Source organism: Protopterus annectens, chromosome 1.part2 (genome assembly GCF_019279795.1).
Source record: "Protopterus annectens isolate FY-2018-M chromosome 1.part2, PAN1.0, whole genome shotgun sequence".
Taxonomy (NCBI): domain Eukaryota; kingdom Metazoa; phylum Chordata; order Ceratodontiformes; family Protopteridae; genus Protopterus; species Protopterus annectens.
The window spans coordinates 703,953,845-703,965,895 of record NC_056727.1 but is presented as its reverse complement, the minus strand read 5'-3'; the positions used below and the strand labels follow the sequence as shown (position 1 = coordinate 703,965,895).

The 12,051-nt window shown below is 39.7% G+C and overlaps 1 protein-coding gene across 3 annotated transcripts in view; it reads right to left on the bottom strand.

Moving 5' to 3' along the window:
- HEATR5B (HEAT repeat containing 5B) overlaps positions 1 to 12,051 on the bottom strand; it is a 2,176,461-nt gene that overhangs the window by 744,260 nt on the left and 1,420,150 nt on the right. For all 3 annotated transcript variants that reach the window (XM_044058540.1, XM_044058533.1, XM_044058548.1), the window contains exon 23: positions 8,751 to 8,930. In XM_044058540.1, coding sequence (XP_043914475.1) covers positions 8,751 to 8,930 — 180 coding nt within the window. The remainder of the gene's footprint in view (positions 1 to 8,750; positions 8,931 to 12,051) is intronic.

The following is a 12,051-nucleotide window of genomic DNA, read 5'->3' as shown; positions in this document are numbered from 1 at the left end:
CTCTACAGATGGGAAACAGAAAACTTCCCCCTGGACTTCCTCCTGTACTACTAATGGACATAGGCAGCTCCTAAATGCTTTATCTCATGCATGTGTTCCCTCAAATAAATTATGGTATAATCCCAGTTATTCTCATTATAATATATAATTACTGACCATAGGATGGGTAAGGCCAATCTCTAACCAAATGGGACAGGTTAATTTGAGCACATAAATGGAAATGTGACAGGATTAAAATGGTCCTCAAGGGAAGCCAGACTCTATGAGAGAGGTAAAACACTACTAATAATAGATCCTAGATGCAAGGAGAACATTTGATAAATTAGACTGGTCTTACTTTAAGAAAATACAAAAAGAAAGAAAAGAAAAGAAAAGCATCCTCAGTGAAAGTCTCATTTCCTTTTATAAGTTAACAACACTAATATGCAATATACAACAGGGGTGATAACTGTGCTAAGATTGCCCTTTTTGCAGATGCCATTCTGTTGTTCATAGAATCCACATTAATCTGCCATTGCAGTACAGATATTAAATTAAATATATTTTAGTGCCTAGCAATATAAAAATAGTTTAATGCCGTGGCCTTTGTTTTAAATTATCAGTCATCATTTGGACTGGTACTAAAGATGGATCTTGGTGAAATGGAGATCTAGGCAAAGTAATGGATCAGGGCCCCTCAGCATCAAGACCCCACCCCACAACCATTCTAGTGTTCTATTACTTGGCTATCTCTTCCAACTTACTATAAACACAGTTCAAACCTGCCAACTTGCATACTATTTTCTTCTTTACTTCTACAGTCTTCTTCTTCTTCTTCTTTCAGCTTTTCCCAGTTAGGGGTCGCCACAGCGGATCACCGTCCGCTCATGATTGGCAATGGAGTTTTACAGTGTCGAGTTGCCAGCCCAGCGCCCAACCTTCCACAGAAGGCACACACATGCACGCACTCACACCTAGGGCCAATTTATTGTGTCCAATCCACCTACAGCATATCTTTGGGATGTGGGAGGAAACCGGAGCACCCGGAGGAAACCCACGCGACCACAGGGAGGACATGCAGACTCAATTTACAAGAAGATTAAGCACTTATAAGAAAATCAGAAGCTGAGCCTTGGTGATCATGTCTGTCTTCTAGTGTGGCAAATGAGATGGAAGGGCTGTTAGGGTGGTGATACATTACGGCAGGAGGAAGGAGCTTGCGCCTCGGAGCTGAACGTCTGAGGTGCTGGTCTTAGATCTGTACAGACCCAATATACCAGTCTGTTGAGACAGAAGGAAAATGCATCAGATTTGAAGGTTCTATGAACAGGTTTATTAAAATCTTAGAGAACAGATAACATTGTGGCAACAAAATGATAAAGAAATAATATGTCTCATATATTAACAAGAACTTAGGAGAAGGGTGGGACCTGACTTGAGAAAAAATAATAGCTTGTCAAACATGGGCCTTCAAACTGCACTAAATAAAATTATTGCTAATACAGGGAGTTCACCAAAATTAGCCCAACTTTTAATTATGCCTAGGACGCCTTCCTTCAATAACTATATTTCCTATAAATTTTGTTTACAGTGTAATGTGTTGAAATGTAAACTGTTGTATGTTTTTACTGATAATTTATTATTAAAACTCCCTACTTGTTTCTAATAAGCGCCAAGAGGCTACGATCAGCTCAAGCAGGTGTAACCACAATTTAATGGCTTTTCTGAAAGGATGGTACCTCAGGAGTGCAGCATTCCATCTGACACTCCACTGCAACCTTGTTAACTACACTATAGTATCACTACTGGGGAAATTATTCTAAGCACATGATGTGGTAGAATAACCCTCAAACTTGTGATCTTCCAGCATCTACAAGTTGAAAGTTGAGTGACTGACACTGATATGAATTACACCTGGGAATATTAAACTGCAACGTTACAGCAACAGATACAATGAACAAAAAGTACACAGCTGCACCATCTGCAATGCATAACATAACAATTTAAAGGAAAAAATACTAGCATACTTGGTTCTAGGTCATATCACATTGATGTGCATTAATATTCCAAGATCCCTGTTGGTATTTCACTGTAGTTTGTGAAAGCATTGCTTTGTCAAAACTGTCTAAAAGATATTGTATGCAGGAGTCGGGTTCCTATTACATGATCGAAAATCCCTTTAGGCGAATACGAAGACGTCAAACCGTATTGCGCGAAGTACGTAAACCCTGAACGGTCAAAACCATGAATTTTGAAATGTCGATTTGTTTTGGTTGGCCCGTCTGCGGTACAGCTCCGTAAGGTAAGTGTGCGATAGATAGGAATTTAGTGTTAGGATTTGGGTTAAGGTAAGTGCATAGATAAGTACTGTATGTAAGAGTTAGTGTAGTGTTAGGTGTAGGTTTTTTTTAAGTGTATGTACGTATATTATTTATTTTGTTTAGGTGTATGTCTGCAAGGAATGTGTGCAGTAGTTACGGACCTTAGGGTTAGGGAGGGGTTAAGGAGAGTGCATAGATAGTTGTGTTTGTGGGGTTTAGTGTAGTGTTGGAGGTAGAGTTTTGGTGCTTTTGTTTAGGTGCATGTCTGTAGGGGATGTGTGCGGTAGTTACGGACCTTAGGGTTAGGGAGGGGTTAAGGAGAGTGCATAGATAGTTATGTTTGTGGGGTTTAGTGTAATGTTGGAGGTAGGGTTTTGGTGCTTTAGTTTAGGTTAGAAGTAGGGTTTGGTTAGTGTATGCATGTGGTTTATTTATTTTGTTTGGGTAGGTAGTATGTAGTGGGTAGTGGGGTTGGCTGACTATGACAGTTAGATATTTTTTTTTCGCGGTTTAGTGCGTTCGGGATTTTCACGGTTCACGGTACAGGGGTCAATGTTTTGGTATTCGTGCATAGGGTTTATCGCTTTGCTAATATAGACCCGCAGGAGTCAGCTTATACTATACTAAAAATATGCAGACTCAGATGTGTTATTTTTGGGAGCCAGTATGCACTTGATCATAAAGACACAAATGATGAGTTTCAAGGTCAGGTTTTATTAGTTTAAAATTCAAGCATTACTGGTCATAGGTAAAAGAGAGAAGTATTTGTTAACCACATTGTCTGTAATGAGGGTGATATCATGGAATGGCAATGGCCTAGATGAAACTAGTAAATTGAACAGAAGTTCTAATATATAGATACATAAATATAGTCCTGCTACAGGAGACATACTTGATAAAAAAAGAACACTTGGCTGTAGTGAAGAAAAGGCTCTGTGGTGGGTCACACAACAGAGTTACTGGGGGATGGTAAGAGGGGAGTGCTAATCCTAAGAACCTGGACATACCCTTGCTAGCAGAATTGGAACTGGTTGACAAGCAACGAAGACACATGGCCATCAGGGGGTGACTGGATGCGTAAGAGAATTACTACTATACAGTCCCCCCCACTGAAGACTACTAAATTTAAGTTAAGGAAATACTGGGTGAGTTAGTGGGCTTCCAGCCAGGAATCTTAGTAACAGATGGGGGCTGGAATATGGTGTCTGATGTTACAGTAGGCCTGAAAAGAGTTGGGGTTATCAGGTGAAGGGAAGTTCTTAAAGAAATATCTGAAAAAGTTTGAATTTGACGATACTGTTAGCAAAACAGATAGGCAAGTTCAAAACAACTGTTATTCCTTAAACACACAAACTGGGCATGACTAGACAGAATATACATAACACTGCAGCACTTGCATATGTTGAAGAAACTGGAAACTCACTCAGTTGTCATGTCAGATCACGCCCTAGGACTAGTTAATTTAACCACAAGGGGATCATTCAAAGGAAGGATAATCAAGGTCTTGCAGATATTTGCTACAGGAAGAAGAAGAAAAAAAAAAGAGTTTAAAGATTGGACATTAAACATTGTAAAGATACTTCTTGCTAAAATGGATATTAAGGGAGAAATATTTGGCTAAGCTGTGAGATGAATTAAGTCAGACTTTTAAATTCAGGTTAGACAAAACAAATGGGAGCTATGGGAGAGAGGCAGGACAAATTATACAGATGGTCCAGAGAGGGTAAAACTTCAACAAAGAAGGAGAATTAAGTGAAGATGAAATCCAAAAATTCTTGGACAAAAGAAATAATATAACATACAAGAAAGATGCATGAATATCAAAATGTGGCTGTCAGGACAACAAAAGTGGACAGGAAGGTATCGAACTTAAGAAAACGTGACTGCAGAAAGTTAACTAGGCAACCAGAAGAAATATTAGCTATATTTGTTATATCGAGCTGAGAAAACATGTCAGTTAGAAAGAGACCAAACAGGTAGGTAGTGTGACGCCCGTGCCCTGGCCCAGCAATCAAGGAGCCTCAATTCTCCCCACTAACACCAGAGAGGGCATCTCATTTATTTTATTTATTTATTTATTTGCAGTTTGATTACTGGGGAAGTCCACTGAGCCAAAGTGACCCATTTTCAGTGGAGGCCCGGGGAGAAAAGCTCCAAGATGCATTACACAATTTAGATACAACTGATAGTTAACATTAAAGATAATATTATGTAGAACAGTTACTCGTAAATGCATTCAATATCATGCATAGTTAACAAATTCATTAAGCTTGAAGGTAGGGATCATAAAGTTTCACTTGAGGAAAACAGATGTGTGTTAGGTGTGGAAACAATTTACATACAAACCTTTTTAAGAAAATGTAAATACACTTTACATACACACATCAACAGTAGAATGTTATTTACAATATTTACAAGGTTGGGCTGTGTGAGGGTAGTTGTAGGAGTTGTTGAGAGCTTAGAGAGAAGCTACAGAAATTGTTGAAAGCTTAAACAGGCTCATAGGAAGATAACTATGAGAGTTGTAGAGCTTGGGAACCAGAGAGAGAACACCCTTTGATTAGGTTGGGTGAAGGCAGGTACATTTCCATTTAGTGGACAGGTGTATGAATAGTTGGGTTTTGAAGTTTTCTGAGTTTGGTATGGTTCTTAGTGTGGAGGGAAGGGAATTCCATGTTTTGCCTAGTGAGAAAGATAAGAGAAGTTGGCCAGCAGGATGTTTAGGTTTATGGATAGTAATTAAGTTCTGATTTTCAGATCTGAGAGCTCTGCTGGGTGCATAAGGGGGAAGGATGTTAGTTAGAGCTGGACATTTTGTTGAGTGAAATATGAGTCTATATGCAGTAGTGAGTTGGAGATAGTCTAGGCAGTTTGGGAGTTCAAACTAATGCAGGGATTGTAGGGTTAGGCAGTGATGGGTGGTATTTTTAGATTTAGAGGCAAATTTTGAGATTTTGTTGTAGCAGTTTTCTAGTTTAGAGGTGGTAGAGGATGTCAGGCTGGTTAGGAGAGGGGCTCCATATAATAAGGAAGGAAAAAGATAAGTCGAGGCCAGAGTTTGCCTGGTAGAGTTGGAGAGAAAGTGATTATTCCTATACAGCATACCTAGCTTTTGGTGGATTTTCTTAATATTTTGTTGAATATGAATATCAAACTTGAGGTGTTCATCTACAGTAATGCCAAGTAGTTTGGCAGAGGGGGCCACTTCTATAGGTGATATGGTTTGACTATAGACTTTGAAGTTATTTTTATTGTAGGAGAGGGTCTTTGTGGGAGGGAATAGTAGAATTTTTGATTTATTTGCACTGAGAGAGAGAGAGAGGTGGTTTTCCATATATGAGGAAAAGATAACAAATACACACAGTAAAGTGCAATTTCCCTTAAGAGCACACAGAGATCACAGTCAGTCCAGGGCTGGTCGCTCCCTTGTTCTCCAGGTCCTCAATAAGACTTCCCACTGGCACAACTATGGGGTCCAGATCTTAGCCTAGTGGGCAAGCTTACACTTCTAGCACCCTCTCTGTCCAACCAGTGCTTCGTGTCCCTGCCCAAGTAGCTGCCACACACAACCTTTGAGAAGAGTTTATACAACCACACAGACACTCCTGGGGAAGGCTGGCACGGGTCCTCCAGCTGTGCCCCTTTTTCCAGACTATACGGTAGTACCCTGCCATGACCCAGCTAATAATTATCAGCTACTCAAAGGCCCTTAAAAGGGTGTCCAATTATTACTGTGCAATATTATTATCTAATTGGTAAGTGTGACTAAACAGTCAAAGCTTATTCGGAGCGACTTGGACAGTAAACTCTATAAATATGCAAAGTACTCTAGAGCTTAAATTATCCCTACACAAACCAGCCACAGCTAAAAGGGTTTAAAATATTTAATAATAAATAATTAAAACCACAAGACAATACTTCTACTACACAGAGATAGCCGAGAGTTCAGGGATCACACAGAAATACGTAAAATAAATCAGTAGTACAGTTCTGACATCACAGAAAAACACTTAGTCTAATCTTTCTAGCTCCTAGGTATTTCTAAAAGAAAACAAATCTAAAATAACTTAAATATGCGCAAGGCGGTGTTGTGAGTTGGATGATCAAGACAAAAATGCCTAATGCCTTCTGATTCTCTCTGTTTAAAATTAAACTGCAGTTCTGATAAACATTACATCATTCTTTCACTTTCCTGGTGTTCCCAGGCTGACAGATACTACATTCTTTTGTTATCTTGCAGCGGGAGGAATCCACATCAATAAAAGACATTCCACATGTAAACACTAGTAATTATTCCTTAAGTTAAAACAACAGGCAAAATGCCTTCATCTAGCCCGGCCGGAGCTGAATTGTAGGCATCAAAGACCGTCATGAAATAATTTGAACTTCAAAGGCCAGATAAGAAATGCTTGTCTTAGCTTTTTTTTTTTTACAGCAGAGGGCAATGTTGTCACATTATTTTAAGTTGACATTTCACAGCATATTATTTCATTTAAGAAAACAAGTCTATAGTTCAAAATTCATATTTACAAATGATAGAATTATCTACACAATTCTATCTGGCTAGGCTGGCAGCCTTCACAGGTAGCTTTATGAGAGAGCTTGACCACAGAAAGCTGAGGGAAAAAAGCTAAACAACTGGACAGGCAGCTAGAAAGGGGTAAAATAAAGCTATCATTAGCTTGGAAATCAGCAGTTAAGTATACAGGAAGCATATGGCATGACAGTAGAAGTGTGTTTGTTGTGGATGGATGAACAGATGGATGTACACATACTCACATGCACGTACTACAGCTTTACAAAGAGGGACGTAGAACACAGGAGAGACAGCTTTCATGCTAATGAGATAAGTGATTAGACTGATATGTAGTACAGAAAATATGCAGAGAATTCAGTTAAAACTGTATGTCATGAAAGCTATACTGCACCCCTCCACGACTGTTACATAATTAACCTCCTGACATGACAGTCATCTCTTCTGGGGTAACAGGGAGTCTTGCCCCTTGCACACAAGCTGGTGTTACTGCCAACACACACCTCTTCCTACCAATTCCAAGCCTTTACCTTGTTTACTGCTGCAGCCACTCATTATGCTACTTAATCTTCATGACATGCTGGCTACCAGTGCAAATGACATTTCTGAGAAGGCTACTTCTAACACACACAAAGACACACGCGCACACACACACACACACACACACACACACACACACACACACACACACACACACACACACACATATTCTCTCTGAACATCCTTGGCTCAGCTTATTACAACCTCAGCAGTTTTTATCTGACATGTCTCTGAAACCTACAAGCACCACAACAGTCTTCCACTTGGTGTTCACCTTAGTTACCTCCTCCAATGTCTTATGAATCTAATCACCAAGACCAATTCTACCAAATTCTGATCTTTCTTTATTATTTTACTTTGATGTTGCCACAGCACACTCCTCAGGATGCAGTGATCTCAAATTTCATTATAAATGAGAGAGACATGATAGTCTTCTCTTGCATGGGGGTATGGAGCCAAAGCTCCAATAAAAATATTGTTTAACTGAGTGTTTACAAAAATGCTTTTTTGACACTAACTCACAAAAAGTCTTCAAAGATGGCTGGCATTTGAAAAATGAACCTGTATTCCCTTGACTGCTACATGTTTAATATTCTGCAGGCCAAAGTAACTCAGAAACATTTAACAACCCAAACATCAGTATATTAATTTTCATGGCAATACATGTAGTTGGTATATCTGCTAATTCAACTCACTTAGGTTGAAATAGTTTCTTTCTTTTGTTTTCATAAGACAAAGAAATGCAACTGGCAGATGTACAGCCCAATGGTGCCAAGATTTTTAAGTAGGACTGTCACTGGCCACCTGGATTCAAATAGACCCAGGAAGTTTGCAGGCTTGAAGGGGTGTCAAACTGCTGACACCCAGCTCTGCATCCTCTGGGGGGGGGGGGCTGAGGGAATTCCTTGTTATGGGAATGTCTAGGGCCTAAATATGTGCAAGTAAGAAATTCAAGGGGAGGATAAGAGTTTACGGTACACACAAACACACACACACACACACACACACACACACACAAAATCATCTGCATATTGTACAATCTCTGGTTAGAAAAGACAGCTAAGGCATTCAAAAAATAACTCTCAGTGCATAGATAAGTATATGATAACCTAGACAATGGTCTAGGTCTCTGGATTGTCACTCACCCCCCTCAAGTGATATTGCTGAGAAGTGTAAAAGGGCTATAAGTGACCTTGGGGAAACATCATAACCTGAAGTTAGGTATAGGGATGGGGATCCTAAAAGAAATATTTAAAAGCCTTTTCAACTACATACTGTGTCAGCAAGAAACTGAGACCAAGCCACTAATGATGTAAGTTAAATAAAAAATAAATGTCATCATTAGGACAACAAGCCATTTGTCAGAAAAAACTTACCAGTAGAGGCTGCTAAGACATCCTTACATAACGACAGCCAGTGTGACAGCTTTTCAACAGCAAGTGAGGAAAGCATATGTCCCAAAGTATCATGAATGTCAGAACACAGTTTACGGTCAGTCTCTCGATCCAGCATGCCAAACAGCATCCCTTCAAGGCCTGTCTCAGTAAGGTTCACATCTAAAAATCCATAAAACACGTGTGGATTAATTTTTTTCAGGTTACTTATATAAAAGGGTGTAAATGTAACAAGAAACTTAATGGCAAAACCAACACCACCTCTGCCTAAAACACATAAAAGGTATGCAAAGAAAGAAATATTTAAACAAATTACAAGCTATAACCTATCACAAAGGACAAAATATAATTTGCCCACATCTTAAATGTGATTGGATACCATGTTAAAGAAGAATATTTTGGATGTGAAATACAAACTACCACATAACTATGTTGGTCTATTACACAGTAGATCTTCAAAACTCAGTTATAGATCTGAAGAACTAAGTATTTTATAACATAGAACAGTTTACTCAAATGAATGGCATAGCTAAAAGCTCAAAAGAGAAATGAGTGGCACTCTGAAATGAACTTCCAATGCCACTGCTAAGTGCACATCTCATGAAGCACTTATTTTCACTATTTTTGCTTGATCTGTTTTCCATGTTGATTTCCTAGCTGCACATATGAATATTAAATACCATTAAGTCATTGCCCACAATGCACATAACCAAGAGAGAAAATGGATAGAGGATTCATCACGCAATGCTAGATGGTGCTATTACTAGTGGTAAATACTAGTGGTAAACTATTGCTCAAAGAAAGATCTACATGATGTGCTAAATACAAGAGGTATCATATACGGAATAGAATAAATAATGTGGTCAGACAGCCACACCTATACGGCCAGGTGTAGAACAAGCTAGATTATTGAGAAGTCTCAGACAAGACCATCATTAATTTCTATCATTGCCGTTCAAATGTTCAAATGTGGCAAAAGTGGAAGTCAGATAAAGCCTTGACAATTGCTCAGTTGACCTGAGTTCAATTAGTGACTCAGGCACTTGATGGCACTGGCAGATGTGGAGCATGTTTATCCTGGGACAGAGGTTGGGGCTGGGTGTACTGGTGGCAAGCTAGCAGCTCACTAAGTCACCAGCTGATGGTAGCCCTCACTAGCGAATACATGGCAGCATGTCCTTGCAGGGACATGGCATTGTGAGTCCCTGGGGTGATGGGGTTTGCCCTCTCCCCTGATTAGGTGGCAGAGTTAGAGGTTTACACAAAAATGCTCTCAATGTGAGAATACCAAACTGAATTCAAACTCTCCAACTTCTGCCTGAAAGACAGCCTGATTGACAGTCCCACCAGACAACTCTCGCCCTTCAGGATCTAGGGATTTCTCACTGCTAGGAAATAAACATGCTCAAGTCCTCACTCCCATATTCCCCTGCCAGCTCCTACTGTTCCCCAAGCAGCTACTTATTCTTGGCTCACCTGTGATAGTGTAGGGCTTTAACCATCACTGCCACATTGTGTCTAGATCTGCTGAAAATTATGGGAAGCCCTGATGCATGTGGGAAGTTGGAAAAGGATCTAAACAAAATTCCAGCACAGTCACAGGTGAATGAATGCATGCATTGTACTTGGAGGGGCTGACATACAAAAAAGAGCTCAAGACATCAAACAGTTGACTTCCAAGATGGCTGCACACTGAGTAACAGCTTAATTTCAGCTCTTCCAGTGTGAAAATAGAAACTCAGAAAAGAGAGCCAGTGAATTTGTCTTTTTCGGTAAATTTCAGTTACTGGCTAGTAAGTACACTGCCTGGATGCCAGCGAAGAAGAAATTTAGAGAACCTAAAAGAAAACCAACAAAAAGTGAAGAGAAGACATTGGCTGGGAAGGTTTGAACAGTATTTTATGGTAAATAAGGAGAAACAGTCAAGTAATGGGACAATGGAATGGCTGTTGGAGGGGATTCCAATGCATTATCCCGGCTAGTACCCCATCTGGCCATCAGCTGGCTCTGCTGTGTTCCACCACTCCAACGCATCTATTATTATTCATTGGGAAAGCATAATGAAACAAAAATATGAACCTATGAAGAGTAGGCTCTTGAATCAATGCTCATTTGTTTTCTGCAATTTTTTTTTAAATTTATGAAATTACTAGTCAAGATGACAAACGTAAAATCTATGCATTTTGCTGATTTGTTGTGCATGTTAGCCCCTCTAGGCTAGTAGCTTCTTTTCAGGGGAGATCTGAAGTGGTATTTATACTACTGATGAAACTTGGCAAAGGCATCTTGGCACTTCCTATACTCTTTTCGATAGGTGCAGTGTGATCTTTTACATTTATCTGAGCTACCACCAGCTCAGACAGGTGGGGCCTCTGTCTAACGTCTCATCCAAAGGATGTAACATTCAGGAGTGCAGCACCCTCCCCCTGATGCTGCACTTTTAAACAATGTGATACCAGTTATGGAAATCAGTAGGCTGGGTATGAGGCATCGGTGGCTGTATTTTACAAAATTGTTGCTCCCAAAACAAGCAAGGATGCCACTGATAAGTCCATCAAAAAAAGGCAACAAGCACCACTCATTCATGTAGGGGAACATATGGTGGACTTTCTAACTGCCAGCTTCTTAATAAACAGTTGGGTGAAAGAATAGAACAAACAGCAACACTCAGTACTGAAAGTGATGCGGACCTACAGCAAGCCAAAAAAAAACTCTTGTGTGGACTCCAGCCAGTGATGTGTTCAAAGGTACTTACCTGCCTTGTAACAAAAGCATGACCTCTGCAGAGTCACCATCAGTATCTCAAACCTACCAGCTGTACTTCAAAAAAATCAGTAAGGTCCAGGATGCAACGGAACGTTCCCTACCTTTCCATTCCTGACCAAGAAAAGGTAGGAAAGTCCTCCTGCATCTATATGTACAGGATGTTGCCTCCTCATACCTCTTTACTTCAGTATATCAATTCCATGACCACAAAACTGCAAAGGTAAGTGAGAAGACTACATAAAGTCTTACTGCTGCTGGCACACAAACAGAAATTGCACAGCCATCATTTGCTATGATAAACAAGGATCACCCAATTAAGAACCAACTGAGTTTAAATCAATAAGTTGTATCCACATCCACTTAGAACTCAATAGGTTAAACTGGACAGCATGGTATATTCCCACATGCGTGAAGAATTTAGTCATTTACTTAATGGCAGCCAATGCAAAGAATTTGCAACAGTCTGAAAGCAAGAAATGAAGATAAAAAATGGAAGCAGCTATAACCCTTCATTTCA